The sequence below is a fragment of the Sinocyclocheilus grahami genome, unplaced genomic scaffold, assembly GCF_001515645.1.
Source record: "Sinocyclocheilus grahami isolate Dianchi unplaced genomic scaffold, SAMN03320097.WGS_v1.1 scaffold198.1, whole genome shotgun sequence".
Classification (NCBI taxonomy): Eukaryota; Metazoa; Chordata; class Actinopteri; order Cypriniformes; family Cyprinidae; genus Sinocyclocheilus; species Sinocyclocheilus grahami.
The window spans coordinates 403,552-423,763 of NW_015505377.1; the positions used below are offsets into that span (position 1 = coordinate 403,552).

At 35.3% G+C, this 20,212-nt stretch overlaps 3 protein-coding genes across 3 annotated transcripts in view; all 3 read right to left on the reverse strand.

The window, feature by feature from the left end:
• The window catches only part of LOC107595199 (GTP-binding protein SAR1b-like), a 4,380-nt gene extending 3,706 nt beyond the window's left edge, over positions 1–674 (reverse strand). The window contains exon 1 of the mRNA XM_016285543.1: positions 573–674. Within this exon, the coding sequence (XP_016141029.1) occupies positions 573–630 (58 nt within the window). The 5' untranslated portion in view covers positions 631–674. The remainder of the gene's footprint in view (positions 1–572) is intronic.
• Positions 675–4,859: 4,185 nt separating this feature from the next.
• Positions 4,860–8,053, reverse strand: LOC107595200 (inorganic pyrophosphatase-like). Its single transcript, XM_016285544.1, has 4 exons — positions 7,996–8,053; positions 7,857–7,918; positions 5,080–5,248; positions 4,860–5,008 (listed from the first exon to the last, which is right to left on the reverse strand). Exons 1-4 carry the CDS (start codon positions 8,051–8,053, stop codon positions 4,860–4,862), a joined length of 438 nt encoding a protein of 145 aa, XP_016141030.1.
• A 3,980-nt stretch (positions 8,054–12,033) lies between these two features.
• LOC107595222 (neuropeptide FF receptor 1-like) lies at positions 12,034–20,212 on the reverse strand. The gene is made up of 3 exons (XM_016285565.1): positions 19,865–20,212; positions 17,581–17,680; positions 12,034–12,776 (listed from the first exon to the last, which is right to left on the reverse strand). The coding sequence occupies exons 1-3, from the start codon at positions 20,169–20,171 to the stop codon at positions 12,035–12,037; spliced, it is 1,149 nt and encodes a 382-aa protein (XP_016141051.1). The 5' UTR covers positions 20,172–20,212; the 3' UTR covers position 12,034.

Sequence of the window (20,212 nt, forward strand, 5' to 3'; positions counted from 1 at the left end):
CAAGAAAAACTAAATTAAGGTTTTGGAGCGGCCAAGTCAAAGTCCAGACTTAAATCCGATTGAGATGCTGTGGCATGACCTTGAACATCCATTCATGCTGGAAAACCCTCCAATGTGGCTGAATTAAAACAATCCTGCAAAGAAGAGTGGGCCAGAGTTCCTCCACAGCGATGTGAAAGACTCATTGCCAGTTATCACAAACACTTGATTGCAGTTGTTGCTGCAAAGCTGGGCACAACCAGTTACTAGATTTAGGGGGCAATTACTTTTTCACGTAGTGCCAGGCAGGTTTGGACAGCTTTTTTCCCTTAATAAATGAAATCATCATTTCAAAACTGCATTTTGTGTTTACTTGCATTATCTTTGTGTAATATTAAAATTAGTTTGATGATCTGAATCTTTTAAGTGTGACAAATATGCAAAAAATTTAAAAAACAGGAAGGGGCAAAAACCTTTTCACGGTCGTCATATCTACTTGTTCTTTTTTCTGACTATTTTCCATGTTAGAATAATATTGGAGTGATTAAATCTCATAAATCAGTCAAATGCATGAGACCTTCATCTGAACTCACCTAAAAACTGCAGCACTCCACTGAAGCCTCTGTAGATCCAGTCAAATATAAATGACATTGCAGATGTTTCCTAACAAAAACACAGATGACTAATATTTTAAACATAATTAACCAGGCTGGTTACTGAAAGGCTGTAGGTCTGAAACTTCTCAAAAGAGAAACACCAGTGTACTAATATTATTAATCTACTGTACATATATGCAGAACAAACAGGCAGATACACCACTAACAAACATGGCATGTTTTTAGACATGTAACTAGGTAATACTATAACATTTTTATTACATGGTAATACTTTGGTATTTTCTGTTACTTTTTGTACTGTTTTTGACATTTAGGGCACTATATCGTAATATTAGTATGTTTTTCCACACCTATCAATGTGCATGTAAATATTATGATAAAAATTCAGTACCATGGCATATCGAGTTACAATAACATCTGTACTGTACAGTGCATCTGGAAAGTATTCACAGCGCTTCACTTTTTCCACATTTTGTTATGTTACAGCCTTATTCCAAAATGAATTAAATTGATAATTTTCCTCAAAATTCGAATAACCTTTTTTTATTTATAGGTTCATCATTGTGAAGCGCTGTTGTTCAAGACCGAGACGGCAGAAAGCGCATCCTCGGTTTTTCTATTTATTTTACAAAAGCACAACGTTTTGTTGATACTGTATTAAAAGTAGACTAGGGATGCACGATATATCGGCCACCATATCGGTATCGGCCCATATCGGCTCATTTTTTCTGTTATCGGTATCGGCCAAAATTTTCATATCGGTGCATCCCTAAAGTAGACCCTTTACAGTTCCGAATGATGTATTACTCTTACCTTTATGAGTAAAAATGACTGTGTACTTTAAGTTGTTTCCACTTTTAGAAAAAAATACAAGTGATTGCGCTGGCGTCTAACAGTGCACATTTATCTAGGTTAAACCTTTAAACTAATATTGTGATATGCTTGAACTGTTTTATATCTATAGATTTTATTTTAGTCAAGTCGTGATGATTTGAGAAGGCTAAATTGATCAAACATAGGCCATGATCAGCTCACTGTCTGCCGCTGGCCGCTTGGTCGTTACTTAAAAAAACAACAACAACTTACATTTAACCAACAAGCAAATGCTCCAAACGTTTTTCTAAATGAACTTAATTAAAAAAACGAAACGAAATACAATCACCTTTCCATTACATACAAAACTGAACTATTTTAATAGCTGAAACAGTAGTATAAGCTGTTTTGGGAGAAGCCGAACGCATTCTCAGAGACGACGAGGGACGAATCTTCTAATTAATATGCGGTTTATTGTTTTAATTTATTTCCTTATTGTTTCTCTTGTGGCCCGAGCATATGAATACAATGAGAAGAAAAGTATTTCGTGTTGAACAGGTTGTTTTTGAAAGTAGGTGTTTAAATTAAGCTGCTGTTAAGTTTCATTGATGACTGAAGTGTTAACAATTTTATTTAGGCTATAGGCCTATAATTCATTGCATTATTATTATCATTATTATTAATAATATTGTTATATATGCACTTATTATCGTATAATACTCATGACAGCACGAACAGACCAAACACATAGATCAGATGAGTGACAGAGAGTCATCAGGTGCAAGATAACACACACACACACAGACACACACACTCAGTTCACACCGTGCCTTTCATGCTACAGTGATGCGGTCTCCATGGCGACGGGGGGAAAAGTCAAGAAATAACATCATGACATTAGCAACAATTACCTGAAGAACCACGATCAAGTGTTTCCGAGCAATTATAGTTATTAAAGCCAGTGCTACAATTAGATGTTCCTTTAACACACAGATGCAGAAATAGACATTGAACTGATGTAACATAATATAAATATGTATTGTATTTCAGTAAAAGAGTTCTTGTTTATAAAGTCACGCTGCTTTATTCTGATTGAGTTTGCATTGAAAGCCTTCATATGTGTTCATACAGTATTTTGCACCGACATCCAAACTGTATTTAGGCCTTTATGAATCAAACCACACAGTGTTTATCAGTAACTAATACAGTAGTCTGCTGTTGCTGATGGATTCGTGTAATAAAACTGTTTTCCGGCCATTTATTCTTCCTATGTCTGTTTGTAATAGAACCATTTATGAGCTAGAAAGTACACTGTAAAAAAATCCATCTACTTAAATTAAAACAATTAAGTTGCAGTCGTAAGTATAATCAAATCAGAACCATTTTGACTTATTAAAACATATTAAACTGACTTATATGTAATATAAATATAGAGTTCAATCTTGTGTAACGTAAAAAATGAAGTCATTTTGTATATTTACTAAAAAAATCAACATTTTAAAACAGTATACTTACTAATTTAAGCATTTAAAAAGAAAACAATAATTGTGTATATATATATATATATATATACTAAAAAATAAATATATTAATAAAAAAGATATAGCATGCGATTTTTAATTCATTTAAAAATAGTTTACAATATATTACTAAAAGGAATAATTTTAAAACATTTAATAGCATATTTATTATTTTTTGTAAACATTTAAAAATGATTTAAAATATTTACTAAAAATTAAAAAAAAGACATGGTATGTTTTCCTAATAAACATATACCTTAAAAAGATATACAGTCTTAAAAATAAAGATGCTTAAAAGGTTTTTCACAGCGATGCCATAGAAGAACCATTTTTGGTTCCACAGAGAACCATTCAGTCAAAGGTTCTTTAAAGAACCATCTCTTAGCTTTAATCTGAAGAACTTCTTTCGCCACAAAGAAGCTGTTGTGAGACAGAAAGGTTCTTCAGATGTTCTTTATGGAACCATTTAGACAAAAAGGTTCTTCTATGACATCCTGAAGCAGCTTTATGTATATTTACTCAAATGTAAATGTATTGTGTTTTTAAACATGTAAAAATAAGAAAGATACATTTGCGGCAATATTTTAAAACAATAGAATCAAACTATTGTTACATTTAAAAAAACAAAACAGAATGTTGTGTTCTCAGTGGTTGACGATATGAACCAGGGCTGCGTTCAGCCCGACAAAACGGTGCAAACGTGTTTTAAACGGAAACGGTGGTGCGTTGAACACTGTTCTGATGACGCAAGAGCTGCAGCTACGGCAGCTGAGAAGGCCATTCCGTGTGTTGTTTTTGAAGAATTTTCGGAGCCTGATGAAATCGGTATAAACACGTGTTTAATACCGCAAAATACACTCGATGTTACAGTCACTGGCCTCGCCCTCCAGAATAAAGGAGAACATCCCAATCCAGTGAAGGGGTTTGTGGAAACTGTGGTTCCTAATTATTGTGATCCAACATGTGCCTCGCATTTCAGGATGAAAAGACAAACATTTCAGGTGAAGGATAATCCACTTCTTACCTCCGAGACTGTGTTATGATCTATACGACCTTATTATTTTTATTGTGAGTATTAGGCTTATCATTATTGCTGATCGCTGTTGTTGTGCTATGATATTGTAATATTTACCATTATATAATCAGAGGGGTATAGAAAAGTTTATTAAAGTGTCACTCCACAATACAATAGCAAAATATATAAATATGTACAGTATTTTTATGTTGCATTAATCAGTATTTAGCACACCTTCCTAAGGAAAGGATATGGACCAGAAGACATTGCAATTACTAAATGATATTTAGACAGACTTAAAGAAGTTCCAGATCTATACTTGTGCTCTTATTATTTCAGTTATTTTGCCTTCAATGTAGATAAACATGTGCAAACAATATACTTGCTCTTGTGAATTTATTTTGATGTTAATTACATTGTGCAGCTGTCTCTTTAATACCACGTGGTTTACATCCCACCAAACAAGAGAAAACGCGTCTCAAACCCGTTACACACCGTTGCACACCGTTTCCAGGAAACATGTCGTTCAACCCGGAAGCCGTAGCAAAACGGTGCACACCGGTTTGAGCTTGAACGTGCCCCAGGTGTTATGAGTGACGTTTGACTCAACAAACAGCTGTAAAGCATGTTTTTAGTGACGTGTTTCCTGATGTTTTCCACCGAAATGAGAGACGAGCTTCTGAAGGTTTAGCAGCTTGTAGTTTTTGAAAAGTTTGGAGGAGCGAGACGCACCGCTGATCTCAGATCTGTGAGAATGTCTAGTGATTTAATCAGTGACACGATCATCTCTTGAAAAAGCAATTTTGAAAATGACATGCTTGGATCCTCTTGCCTTCGAGACATGATGGGAAAAACATCTTCATTACTAGCCGTCAGGCAGAAGTCATTACTCAAATCTCGTCTCCTGTCTTTCATTTAAGCGGCGGCTCTATTTACCCGGTTCTTAAATTCAGCATTGAAGGCAAATTGGTTTTCTGGCTTCCCGTCTGGCACTTTATACATCCAGAAGCAGTCGAGTGTGGCCTGCAGGAATCCGGGCTTCAGTCTGCGGACGTCCTCGATATCTGCGAGAGACAGAAGACGCTGAGATTGACCCTCGTGCTCATCACAAACGCTGAAGCTAAAGCTCTCAGACCGTTGAAGTCTTCAGCCTCGGGGTCCTCCACGTTTATCACGATCACTTTCCAGTCGGTTTCTCCTTCGTCGATCAGAGCCAGAGTCCCCAACACCTTCACACGGATCCTGAGATCCATCAGACCTGATGCAAACACGTGAAGAACACGCTTACAGAAACTCCTGGAGCTCTAAAGGCAAGCATGATTGCTAAAGAAAGATGTTTCAAATCATTCTGATTCAGAATGATTCAAATTAATCGTTCAGATCAAAGTGTGAAGCCGAATCATCAAAAACAACCGATTCAAAAGAATCATTTGCTCACAATTCAGGATTTGACTGCACCTTTTACTCTACAAACGATCAATTTAATATTATATTATATACAATAATTATTATTATATATAATATAAATATGAAATAAATAATGAAATATAATTAGACAAATATATATATATATATATATATATACACACACATAATTTTATGACGTATATACTATAATAATAATCATTATATATATAATATAAAATTAATAAAAAAATTTATGTTGTATATTATCATATGTAATATAAAAGTAGTTATAAAATATACCTATAAAAATGGACTTATAAAAATGTGTGTGTATATATATATAGCATTAGTTTGAAGAGAAAATATTACTATATACTGTATATATACTTATAGTCTTTATACTGTATATGTAAATACACCTATAATAATAATAATAATAATAATAATAATAATAAATGAGCAGACCAATAAAAATGGAAAATGTATATTCACTATAGAAATATTTCTAATTTTGTCTAATTTCCGTAACTTTTATTTATTTTTGCATGGTTTTGCAGAGAAAAATATGACATTATATACATAAAATACAGGTTTCTAGACTATTTATTTATAACGACAGCATGGAAGATGTTCTGAAGGAGAAAACAGATTTGGTCAGATGGTCACAACTGCGCTTAACAATCAGAGGATGAAGCAAATTCTATGAAATCCTTCGATCCATCTAGAAATGGCATGTTAGAGCAACTAATGACCAGATATACAAAGGTGTAGCCTATATATTTTGATGTTTTGTAGCTGCTGTTGTAGAAGATTTAGATGTGAATTAATCAAGTATAATTAATGTGAATATAGCCATTTGGGTATCATGTTATTTTACTATTATGATCATGTGTTTGCCTGTGTGTATGGAGGCCTGCAGGAGAGTGGAGTGTGTGTAACTGAGTTATTATAGTCATGTGTTTGGCTGTATGAGTTCAAATATGAGCTACTATTAAGAGAAAACATGAGATGATCTTGTGCTGACATGGGATGAACCGAGACCTCTTTGTAGTACTATTCTGCTGACATGAGGAGATATAGACTAGCCATAGTGGCCTGAATGATATGTATTGTTTATAGAAACCTATATTAAGAGTGTGCAGACCCAGAGTCTGTCGGCTTCATTATTGTCTCTGATAATAAAGTCTGTCTTCTGGCATCAAACCCTCAAGACTCCGAGAGTGGTTTCTCACAGAAGCCACCACACTGTTTAATAAAAAAATGTAAATTAAATAAAAATCCTACGAGTCTTGCGCGGCCAACTTGCTCCGAAGTCCTGATCTGAATCAAAAGATTCACCAAACCACTCCAAAGTTCAGATCTGAATCAAAATATATATATGAATGATGATTCACAAACATCGGGACTTCGGAGCGCGGATCATGAATCACTCAATCCGTGAAATTATTCGTGAACCCGCTTCAAAGTTCCGATCTGAATCAACAGATTCACGAATCTGCTCCAAAGTTTTGAAAATGTGTGAAAGCAGCTGAAAAAAACTGTAAAGACCGTGAACACTATATCATGATACATAACTACTTTGCACTTGATATATTTAATTTGGGGATGAAAAAATATCTAATTCAGATTTTTAGCATTATTGTAAAATGAAATAGGCTTTGTTTTTTTAAGTAAAGTGTTTTAAAGTGTATAATATGATCTGGCATTATCTTTGCATGAATGCATATGTGTTTTAAATGATTATTTTCATGCACGACTTGAAACTGTTGTTACTGTTTTGCAGATGTGCTTGAGAGACTTTATGCGGTAAGTATATTCATCACTGGCTGCTGAAGCTGCTTCATATACATTAGCATAGACAAAACAATTTTATATGGTGTGTATAAAATGTACTAATGATTTGCAAAATATTTTTCTATAATTACGTTTCTACATAGTTTTGTTGGATGAAGGAGGTCACACACCTTCCTCTGTTTTTCTTTCTGTCTGCAGTGTCTGAGTTCATGGTCCTGCATGATAATTCTGCTCTGTGTTGTGTTTATATTGATCAAACCCCCCGTGATCTTGAATAGAGGAATCTATTCCCATAATTCATCTGACATATTAATGTCATTATGAACTCCAGGACGATTATCGTGAGAGAATGCATCTAATTAGATTTAATTCACACATATACCTCAGGGAGAGAAACACACACAATACAAATATACACACACACACACTCACACACACACACACACACACACACAGATGCACTTTTCATTTCATCGTTGACTTCATTTTCCAATGCAAAACCAAATTTTGAGCTGTCTTTGGCTCTCGTTTACTGTATGTAGACTGCTTGAATTTCTGAGTTGTTTACAAGATTTCACGTGATCATAGATGTGTGGAATCAGTCTGAGTGTTTCACAGAGGTGAAGGGAACAACTTCTGTTCCTCATTAAAACCCAGTTCAGAGATCTGAGGAATGAATGCGTGAATCAGGATTCAGATATTCCTTCCCACGGCCTCGTCTGCGTAGATGGGAATGCCATGAAATGGAGATATGTATTTCCCCTCTGCGTTTTCTGTGAGACGAGATAAAAGAGCTTCACAAAGGATCTAAAATACTCTGAGATTAAAGAGATTTTCATCACTTTCTGACGTCTGACAGTGAGAGCAGGAGGATTTATTGTGATGTTTGAACCAAAGACAGAATTCATTACGGAAAACACTGATGGTTTCAACAGAAAGCAGATTTTCTTTGATTGGTCACGTAGCTACAGTAGTTACTTCCACCTGTTACTTACTGCCACCAGCAGATGCTCAACAGCTTGTCTGTGTGTGTGTGTGCGTGCGTGTGTGTGTGTGTCACTGTGCTGTCAGTGTAATAAGAGAAGATGATTAAATATACCTATGCATAATTATATAGTTAAGATGATGCCATCCCTTCAACAATTATAAAACGAATATGCATGGGTTTTCATGTAAATGTTAATTTCCTTACAGTTACATGAGCATTGTCAGCTGGAATGTGCACATTTATTATCATTTGAGATGTCCTTTATGTTCATGAGCAGTTTATTGTTGTTTGTTTGTTTTATCATTAATGTGCCAGCTGACACTGACGAGGGTCCAGGTTTAAAATGTTTTGGTCCTTTTATTTACTGCAGCAATTCAATATTATCAGAGACGTAACACACTTCATTAATCCAACAGTTTTGACAAAATCTAAATAATTAAATAATTTCAGTACATTTAACTAATTAAGCCTGTTTATTCCTTGTTAAGTATAAATTATATATTACTAACTATGTTGTCAAAATAATTAAGTTTTTTTTTAACCACAAAAAATCAACACATTATTTAGAATAATGATTAAAAATAAAATATTGACATCACAATTTGAATAGGTTATATTATATTTAAAAATAAATGTAAAATAAATATATATTTTTTGTAATTCTCTATGTATCAAACAGTAATGCGTTTAGTTAACAGATGCACTTTTCAATTCATCGTTGACTTCATTTTCCAATGCAAAACCAAATTTTGAGCTGTCTTTGGCTCTCGTTTATTGTATGTAGACTGCTTGAATTGACTTCTGAGTTGTTTACAAGATTTCACGTGATCATAGATGTGTGAAATCAGTCTGAGTGTTTCACAGAGGTGAAGGGAACAACTTCTGTTCCTCATTAAAACCCAGTTCAGAGATCTGAGGAATGAATGCGTGAATCAGGATTCAGATATTCCTTCCCCCGGCCTCGTCTGCGTAGATGGGAATGCCATGAAATGGAGATATGTATTTCCCCTCTGCGTTTTCTGTGAGACGAGATAAAAGAGCTTCACAAAGGATCTAAAATACTCTGAGATTAAAGAGATTTTCATCACTTTCTGACGTCTGACAGTGAGAGCAGGAGGATTTATTGTGATGTTTGAACCAAAGACAGAATTCATTACGGAAAACACTTATGGTTTCAACAGAAAGCAGATTTTCTTTGATTGGTCACGTAGCTACAGTAGTTACTTCCACCTGTTACTTACTGCCACCAGCAGATGCTCAACAGCTTGTCTCTGTGTGTGTGTGTGTGTGTGTGCGTGCGTGCGCGTGTGTGTGTCACTGTGCTGTCAGTGTAATAAGAGAAGATGATTAAATATACCTATGCATAATTATATAGTTAAGATGATGCCATCCCTTCAACAATTATAAAACGAATATGCATGGGTTTTCATGTAAATGTTAATTTCCTTACAGTTACATGAGCATTGTCAGCTTAAAGTTAATTAAACAAATAACGAGGTGTAAAGTGATACTGGACATATATAAACCCATCAAATTTTATGATAATTAAAACAGGGTTTACAAGATGTTTGCATCCACTCAAGTAGAAAAAATGATTTAAAATCAGCCTATGTTCGCTTCATTGTGAGACTGTGAGTGGAAATTGTGAGTTTAATATTTGATCGACTGTTTTGATTTGGTCATGAAGATGTGACGATCTATCTGCCTGAACATCTGTTTGTCTGTCTCTTTATCAGTCTGTCTATCCGTAAATCATGACACAGGCTGTTAAGCATATTTTTAAAGTGTGCACACTAGCGATTAAGCTCACTCCTTTAGTTGACTTCATCTGCAGCAGCAGAGCGTCTCATCTTCTGTAGGCATCTAAAAGCAAAAACAGTTCTTCCTCTCACAGCTGCTGAGAGTTTGATTCATTCTGTATAAAACACAGCAGAGCTCAACACTCTGACCTTCGCATGCTATGCTTGTTTTCTGTGTCTCTGCCGCAGTGCTGTATCCTGAGGGCAGGTGGACGCGTGGTTAGCACATCAGTGTGTGTAAATGGCAGTGTGTGATCCAAACACACACTCACCCACAGCAGCAGGTGGGAGAGACGGGGGTTTAGTGCAAACCAATTATATACCTCTAACTTTGTTTTATTTGAGTTTGAAAGATTGATTAAAGTTGATTAGTCCAGAGTTTTGCTTTAAATATTCATATTTGTCGTTTTGTGAACTGTCAGCTTTTTCAAGAAGCACAGCTTATAAAAAGACATTTTCACAGGCATGTGGATTTCTCTAATTAGCTGTCAGTGTTTTTCTGAAAGCAAACGGACACATCACAGCATGAATGGTAATTGCTGTTTGTTTTACAGAGCAAATAGCTTTACATACATCTACACAGCAAACAACACCAGATCAGCAGAAGAACACTTACTTCCAAATATCAGTCCATGAACCATTTAACACATTGACTGTTTTTCTTGAACATAATGAGTGTGTTTAATGTGCGTGTGCTGTACATTTCTGCAGCATGCTTGCATGCATCGTTCTATTAGAGGAACAGTCCCTCAAAAATGAAGAATTATTCTTTTGTAACCCTCGTGTTGAGCAGAAGAGAGCTGTGAGTGTTAGCCTCAGTTAGGGCTGCACGATTAGCATAATTGAAAAGAAATCACAGTACACTCTTAAAAATAAAGGTGCTTCAAGATGCCATAGTAGAACCTTTTTGTCTGAATGGTTCCATAAAGAACCTTTAACATCTGAAGAACCTTTCTGTTTCACAAAAGCTTCTTTGTGGCGAAAGAAGGTTCTTCAGATTATAAAAAGGTAAGAAAGAGATGGTTCTTTAAAGAACCTTTGACTGAATGCTTCTTTGTGGAACCAAAAATGGTTCTTCTATGGCATCGCTTGAAGAAACTTTTGAAGCACCTTTATTTTTAAGAGTGTATGGCTTAGAGTGATTATCAAGGTTGTAATTTAATGTTTAACGTTTGAAAATTAAGATCTTAAGACAGACAGAAATATTAGCACTGTAAAATTAAATTATTATTATTATCATTATTGTATTTTTATTTTACAGTGAAATATTACAATAATAGTATTGTAGTATTTCATAAAATTTAAATATAACAATAATAATGAAATATTACAATAGTGATATCCTAATAATAATAACAACAACAACAACAACAACAACAGTTGTTATTATTAGGATATCACTATTGTAATATTTCATTATTATTGTTATATTTAAATTTTATGAAATACTACAATAATAATTATGAAATACTAATAATAACAACAACAACAACAACAACAACAGTTGTTATTATTATTATTAGTAGTAGTAATATATTTTTCTAAAATGTGACCCTGGAGCACTAAACCAGTCATAAATATCATGGGTATATCTGTAGCAGTAATCAGTAATACATTGTATGGGTCAAAATTATAGATATTTTATAAATTTCTTACCGTAAATATAACAAAACTTAATTTTTGATTACTAATATGTATTGCTAAGAACTTCATTTGGACAACTTTAAAGATGATTTTCTCAATAGTTTCATTTTTTTGCACCCTCAGATTCCAGATTTGATGAGTGTGTGTTTGTGTATGCGTATGCATGTGTGAAATGTGACGTGATATGTGGCCAAGTATGAATTTAAACCATCCTAAGTACACACACACACCGTGAACACACACCCGGAGCAGTGGGCAGACACCCGGGGAGCAGTTGGGGGTTCGGTGCCTTGCTCAAGGGCACCTCAGTCGTGGTATTGAAGGTGGGAGAGAGCGCTGTACATTCACTCCCCCCACCTACAATCCCTGCCGGTACGAGACTCGAACCCGCAACTTTTGGGTTAGGAGTCCGACTCTCTAACCATTAGGCCACGACTTCCCCAGTGTGTGTAAGCGTCTCAGTCCAGATCCTCCAGCACCAGCTCGTCTCTCTGCTCTCCGTCTCTCCACTCTCTCCTGTCATCGCTCTTTGCGTTCGTCTCATCTCGGTCCACAAACACGCGGTTGTGTTTCCACGCTGCGTTGCGTCTGGGCTGCGGTGGCTCGTCCACCACACACAAACCTAGCTTAAACGCCGCCTGGAATCCGCGCCGGAAGTTCTCGTTGAAGTAGCCATAAACGATAGGATTGACGCTGCTGTTGAAGAAGGCCAGCCAGTGAGCGAATGGGAAGACATAGACGGCCACCAGGTCCAGCTGAGCGGCCGAAAGATTTCCGTAATCCGTCAGCATCATGAGGATCCAGAGCGGAAGCCAGGACACGGCGAAGAGCAGCGCCACCATCAGGAGCATGTTCACCACGCGCAGCTTGCGGCGGAAGACGGGCGGCTTGACCAGCCTGACCGCGATGCGCGAGTACATGATGAAGATGAGCGTGACCGGAGCCAGGTAGATGTGCGAGAAAAGCACGGTGGTGTAGATCTTCCTCATGCTCTGGTCGGGCCAGGCTTCCCAGCAGGTGTAGAGCGGGTGCGTCTCATTGTCCCCATCCACGGTGAAGTGCAACACGTCCTGCGAGACGGTCAACGTGATGGCGGACGGACACATGATGCCCACGGCCAGCGCCCAGATGAAGGCGATGGTGATGATGGCCTGACGCCGCGTCAGCTTCTGCTGGAACGGATAGACGATGCAGCGAAACCTGGAATGCAGGAGATCAGATCTGAGCCATCTGGAGCAGACTGTACGGGAGAAACTAAATCATGCTTTGGTAAACCGGAGTTACATAATTACGAGTTTAGGAAGTAAAAGGGATAGTTCACCCAAAAATGAAAATTATGTCATTAAAGGCACAATATGTAATTTTCGCCGCTAGAGGGCACGCATTCGAAATAAACAAAGAGGAAAAGGCTGTCATTAAAGGCACAATATGTAATTTTTGCCGCTAGAGGGCACGCATTCAAAACAAACAAAGAAACAAAGGCGTAGTTTGATGACGCTGTGACAATGCAATCCAATGCAATCTGACGGGACTCGGGCAGAACTCATGTTCATGGATGAGCTAATGATTTATTAACATAGTAGAATGAAGCAGGGTGAGGCTGAAAGCCGTCGAAGCGAAACGAGACGCTGAACGAGTGCGACACACGGCTGGAAAGCAGCGGAGCTTTTATTATGCCACAGTCGAGCGCTTCCGCTGCTTCCGGTCATGCGTATGTGGGGTAAAGCAGCGGAGCTTTTATTATGCCACAGTCGAGGGCTTCCGCTGCTTCCGGTCGTGCGTGTGTGGGGTAAAGCAGCAGGGCTTTTATTATGCCACAGTCGAGGGCTTCTGCTGCTTCCGGTCGTGTGTATGTGGGGTAAAGCAGCGGAGCTCTTATCATACTAGATACATTTAGTTCTGTTATAATGCTACTCTGTGCGCTCGTCACCGGTCTATAAAACACAACATATTAAAGCATCTTTGCTGTTTCCATGTTTTCTACAAAACCGGAAATCGAGGGGTTATGATGTCATTAGCAGGCGACGCAATGACACGCTCCGTGTCACTAGTTAAAATTGCTTATTTGTCTGGATTTAAAAATTTTTCGAAACATTTGGGATAATGTAAGTACACAAGTCAGCAAAATATATAACACTGTTCTAGTGGTTTTTGGATATTTTAATAAAAAAATCTTACATATTGTCCCTTTAATTACTCACCCTCGTGTCGTTCCAAACCCGTAAGACCTTTGTTCATCTTCAGAACACAAATTAAGATATTTTTTATTAAATCCGAGAGCTCTCTGACCCTCCATAGACAGCAAGGGAAAAAGTATTCTCGTAGCTTCGTAAAATTACAGTTGAACCCCTGATGTCACATGGACTATTTTAACAATGTCCTTAGTGCCTTGATCATGGTAGGATCCTTGCTGTCTATGGAGGGCCAGAGAACGACATGAGGGTGAGTAATTAATGACAGAATTTTTGGGTGAACTATCCCTTTAAAATTATAACCACAAAATTGAAATGATGACATAAATAGTCAAAATTATGACTCGAAATCATATATTCATAAAATATAAAATAGTCAAATACATGAGATTTTAAAAGTCAAAGTGATGAGATTAAAAAAATCTAAATTCTGACAAAAAAACAGAACATTTTATTTAAATTTTCTGAGATTAAGAAATCAAAATTATGACTGCAAAATTGAAATGATGACATAAAAGATAGAAAATATGACTCAAAATCATACAGTTATAGTTATAAAATAGACAAATTTATGAGACTTTAAAAGTCAAAGTGATGCGATTAATAAAATCTAATTATGACAAAAAACTGAATTATAAATTTAAAAAGATCTAAATTATAACAAAAAGTCATAACTATGAGGGAAATTGAGGGAAACTGAAGACATACTAAATCAAAATTATGAGATTACATTTTTTGTTACATAATTTGTCATAATTTAGAAAAATGAAATAAAAATTATGAGATTAAAAAAATGAACATTCTGAAATAAATAAATTGAAATTATGAGATTTAGAAGTCAAAACTATGGCCACAAAATTAAAAATGATGACACAAAAAGTTTAAAAAATGACTCAAAATCATACAGTCATAGTTATAAAATAGTCAAATTTATGAGATTTCAAAATGATGAGATTAAAAAAATTCTAAATTATGACAAAAACTGAATTATAACTTTAAAAAGATCTAAATTATGATAGAAAAGTCATAATTATGAGGGGAAAATCTAAATGTATATATACTGTCAAAATTCAGAGATTAAAAAAATTAATTATGACAAAATGTCATAATTTTGAAAAATAAAATAAAAAATAAAAAATTAATACAATTCTGAAATAAATCAAAATTATGAGATTAAAAAGTAAAAAGTATGACAAAATATTAATATTTTAGGAAATGAAAAAAATCTAAATTATTACAAAAAATTTGATTATGATATATAAAAAAATCTAAATTATGCCAAAAAAATAAATTATGAGATTAACAAAAATCTAAATTATGACAGTCATAACGGAGAAAAATTCAAAATTAATGAATACAGTTGATATTATGATTGTTGATAAAAATTCAAAAATGACATATGTCATAATTATTAAATAAAATGTCACATTTATGAGAATAGAAAGTTGAAATTATTACATAAATCGAACATGGCCAGAACTTCAGAATTCCATGTCTAAATTTTCTATAAGTATATAACAACAAACCATAGGGTCAAATATGCAAATATAGTCGCCCCATTTTTTTGCACATTCCATGATTGGGAATTAAACAAACAGTGTTGCCAGTTTAGCAATTTTTTTATTTTGTTATTAAATTTAACAAATTTTTCTTCCAGAAGCACCTACAACAAATTGAGCTATTTTAAAAATGTATTTGGCAACTTTTAGCAACTTTTGGTAAGTGACTCAAACGATAAAAAAGGCATGCATTTACCATTTAAATTATACAAAAAGAGGAAACCAATAATAATTATTATTTAATAATAATAATAATAATATTGTATAATTGTGCATTATTTTTGCTTGTACCTGCGATTGTTGATCAGTTAGTACACTGCAACCTATCTAAAAATGGAAGAGGTACTAGTCATTCTCCAGGACATTATCTGTTGTAACCCGAAAACACAAAATACAATGCGTTAAAACTAACTTCTAATACACTGCGTAAAAATATAATTGTTCAGAATGTGTAGTTTTACATGTTTACTGGGTAATTTAAAAAACAAACAAATTGATATCGTTCAAAAAAAGTGTAACTTTTCAATAATTCAATGCATTTAAAAATAGTTATTTATATTTTAATATTATATTATGCATTAATATTATTAAAAAAACAAACAAATTGTTACCGTTCAAAAAAAGTGTAAGTTTTCAATAATTCAATGTGTTTAAAAATAGTTATTTATATTTTAATATTATATTATGCATTAATATTATTTTACGAACAAATCTTAATGAACATATATAAAATGTATTTTTGATGTAGTGACAATTTTGTGTCGAAGAAGCATAATAGGACCCTTTTAAAGCACCTCAGAGATTTGACGTCTTCCTCAAAAGCGCTGAATTATTGCAACCTACTGTAGCTCCTAAGAATCAAGCTGATTGATTACAAAAGCTGAGTGCACACTGACTCATGCGGGTCGAGGAGAGCCAGCGGTCTGTTTCAAACCTGCCAATTTCTGCTTTTGTGTGCAACATGTTCAGATGTGTGCCGTCTGAGGACGAGACGCAGCTCCAGTCCCTATAAATGACTGCTTTGTTAAATACAAACCAATGTGACATAACGTGTGAAGTGTCTGTCAGATGCTTTCTGTGTGTGTGTGTGTGTGTGTGTGTGTGTGTGAGTGTGTGTGTGTGTGTGTCATGTTTCTCAGAAGGAAGAACGGCGCTCTCATTGACACCCGCTATCATCTTCTACTTAATGGTGCTTTTAAGATCTGTTTCGACTTGCTTTCTTTTGTTGAACACAAAGGGATTTTTCATGTTCATCTGTTGTTCTTTTCCAAACAATACAAGCACATTGTAACCACGTCTGTCAGCGACCAGACAGAAGCGTTATAGCAGCTGTTCATTTTCTTCTGAAGTCAGTGAGAACTGAATGTTTTTGCCCAGTCAAAAAAAACTAAATAATAAAAAGTCATGCATTGGTAAACCATAATTATGAGATGAAAAAAAATCTAAACGATGACATTAAAAATAGAACATTTTGAAAATGTTAATGTTTTACCATTAAATAAAAAGTCGAAATTGTGTTTAAAAAGTCAGATTAAAAAATTGGAATTATGAAACAAATGTGGAAATTATAAGTCATAAAAGGCTGAAATTATCTTTAAAAGTCAACATAACATCACAATCTTTAAATACAAAGTCAAAGTTAAATATCTGAAAAGTCCAAATTATGGCAAAAATAAAAATTATTAGATTAAAAGGCCAAAAATATAACAAAAAGTCATAATTATGAGGAAAAAGTGAAAATTACAACATACTAGGTCAACATTATGATATACAAAGTCTAAAAAAGCTGTAGCAATGCCACAATTATTAATAAAAGGTGAAAATTCTGGTATTGAAAAATCTAAATTATGCCAAAAAAATTGAAATTCTTGAAAAAATCAAATGACAACAAGTCATAATTATGAGAAATGGTAAATTTAAAAACTGAAACTGAAAAGTCAGTATTATGACAAAAAGTCTCAGTTATGACATACCAATTCATAATGATTAATTTTAAGATTTTCCGAACAAAACCAGCACATTGTGAACACGTCTGTCAGCAACCAGAAGCTTAATTAGTTCATATGCGAGCTGAGTGTTTGTTGAGAGAGTCATGAGGGTTTGGAAGGAACTACGGGTGAGTAAATGTTGACAGAATGATCATTTTTTGGGCTCAGTTATTAACTGAAGTCACAGCGTGATTGAGCAGAGCTGGGTTTGCAGATGTCAGGTGTTTGTCTTCATGTGAAGTGCAGGAGGGGGAGAGTTATTAACCTTTCCACTGCGATGGCCACCAGCGTGAAGACAGACGCCGAGACTGAAGCTCCCTGCACGAGTCCACTCATTTTACAGATGAGCACATCAAACGGCCAGCCTGAGAGAGAGACAGAGACAGAGACAGAGAGAGAGAGAGAGAGGGAGAGAGAGACAGAGAGAGAGAGAGAGAGAGAGACAGAGACAGAGACAGAGGGAGAGAGACAGAGACAAACAGAGAACAAACTTGAAATTATGATATACTAATTCATAATTATGAGATAAAAAGTAGAAATGAAAACTTGTTGAAATTATCCCCAAAAAAATCAACACAAAATACTGCAATTATTAAATTTAAAAGTAAAAATTACGAGAATGAAAAGTCAAAAATTAATGCAAAATGTTTTAATTATAAGATTATAAAGTCAAACCTATGACAAGTAATAATAATTATGATAAAAAAATCCACATTTTTTTATCTTATAATCATGACAGTATAAATATCTGATACAGAACTGCTGGACATTTTATCCAACATTAATGACTGTTATAAAAACAACAATATTTACACAGAATTTTCCTCATTTAAGATCCTGCAACACCAAAAAACAATCATCCTCTATTCTGATTACACTCTTTGTATGCAAAATCTGTGAATATGTATATTAAATATTTGACATGAATGTACATGTTTGTTTTCTTTTGTGCCCAACAATGTTGACATACATTCATGCAGCGTGCGGAAAAAACACACTTTGTGTGACACTTGAAGAAGCAGGAGGCTGTGTCAAAACAATTACAAATATCATTACACGTTCAACAGATTGATGTAAATTAATGAGGTTTTAATGATCTGTGGCCAGCTGGGTGTTACAGCCGTATTTAACATCCAACAAGTCAGCTGCACATGGCTGCTTTACACAACACATGGTCTGTATGCTAATGATGAATCTGAGTCAACAGTGTGTAATGCTGACATCAAGCAAACAAACACTTGGCGATACGAATCATGTTTACATTTGCTGAAGGCTGCAGAGACTCTGTTGACTCCTGCACGACCTGCAGTGTGCCATGAACCACTTTAAAAGCCCTCCAGTACATAACGTTTCTTCTGGTGTTTTCTACTTCACTTTGACAGTAATGAATGCATGGAAACACAAAGGTAGTGTGTCCGTTATGCAACAGCCGCACGAATGCTGCTGCCTCTAACGCTAGGCTTTTCTTCAGTGCTCGCATTTGCCGATAAACGACTAAAATGTACTGAGAACCACAACAAAGACCCACTAACCAGCTGAGTTTGAGGAGAAAACTAGAAAAAACTAGTTCATCCTGAAATGCATTTCCTCTACAAAATGCAGATGCATCAAAATAAATATGATTTGTTTTTGATTTATCAAATGATGTTTGACTAATGAAGTAATGTAAAGTTTTTGTTTACATAATACATGTGTGTTTATTGTGTATATTTATTATGTATATATAAATACACACACATGCATGTATATATTTCAGGAAAATGTTATGTTTATATATTAAATATATTTATATATGTGAATATATTTTATAAATATAAATTATATGAATATAAATATATACATGTAAATATTTTTTATATATATACTGTATGTTATGTGTGTGTATTTATATATACTATACATGATAAATATACACAGTAGTAGAAATGCTCCAAACATATAATGCAGTGATTGAGAGCTGAAGAAATAAAGGCTCCTCCTCAGATGTGAGATGTTCTGGAGGCTTGTGAAGATCATTCCTCCGCTGAGGAACAGTGAAAGTAAAGCTTCTGGAAACAAACGCTCCTCAAAAGATCCTGAGGATCAGATTTGAGACTCTAAAACATGATTGATGGAGAATCAAGTAAAGCTGAGCTGCTTCAGTGCAGTAAGTGTTCATCTGGAGATATTACTGACGTTATTCTGACCTTTACTTGATCAAAATCAGTCAAGATTTGACACGAGAAGCAGCAGCTGAAGCTGGACGCTTGTACAATTACACAAAAATTCAGTGTTCAATAGGTTTAACAGCAAAGTTTTGATCATGTAGAGCATGTAGAGCCTTAGAAATGTGCATATCTAATATTATCCAGTAGGCTTTTAAAGCATGAAACAGACTCATGTTTTGTAATACAGACTGATGTGTCACATGACATCCTCAGCTCTGCTGATTGGCCGTGTGAGTTCTCATGAAGATGGCAGCATGGAGATGCATGCACATACTAACAGATAAACTCTCTCCAGGTGCATTAAACCTGAACATTAACCTGATGCATCTCGAGCAGGTTTACCTGTGATCAGATTGTCCACCAGCGTGATGGGAAGGCATAAGATGCCCACCAGCAGGTCGCTGATGGCCAGGTTGAGTATGAAGATGTTGGTGACGGTTCTCATCTGCCTGTTTTTCAGCACGATGAAGCACACCAGGATGTTTCCCAGCATGCACAGCGAGAAGATGAGCACGTAAGCCAGGATAATGACAGAGGCCACGGCGAGGGAATGCTGGTAGAACGGTAAGAATGTGAGGTTTCTGCTGTCGTTGAAGAGCGTGCTGTGGTTAATACTGATGTTCTCGCTGTAGAAGTTGTTCAGATCCATTGCTGAGAGAGTTTCCAAATCGAAGACTGAGAACAGAGGGA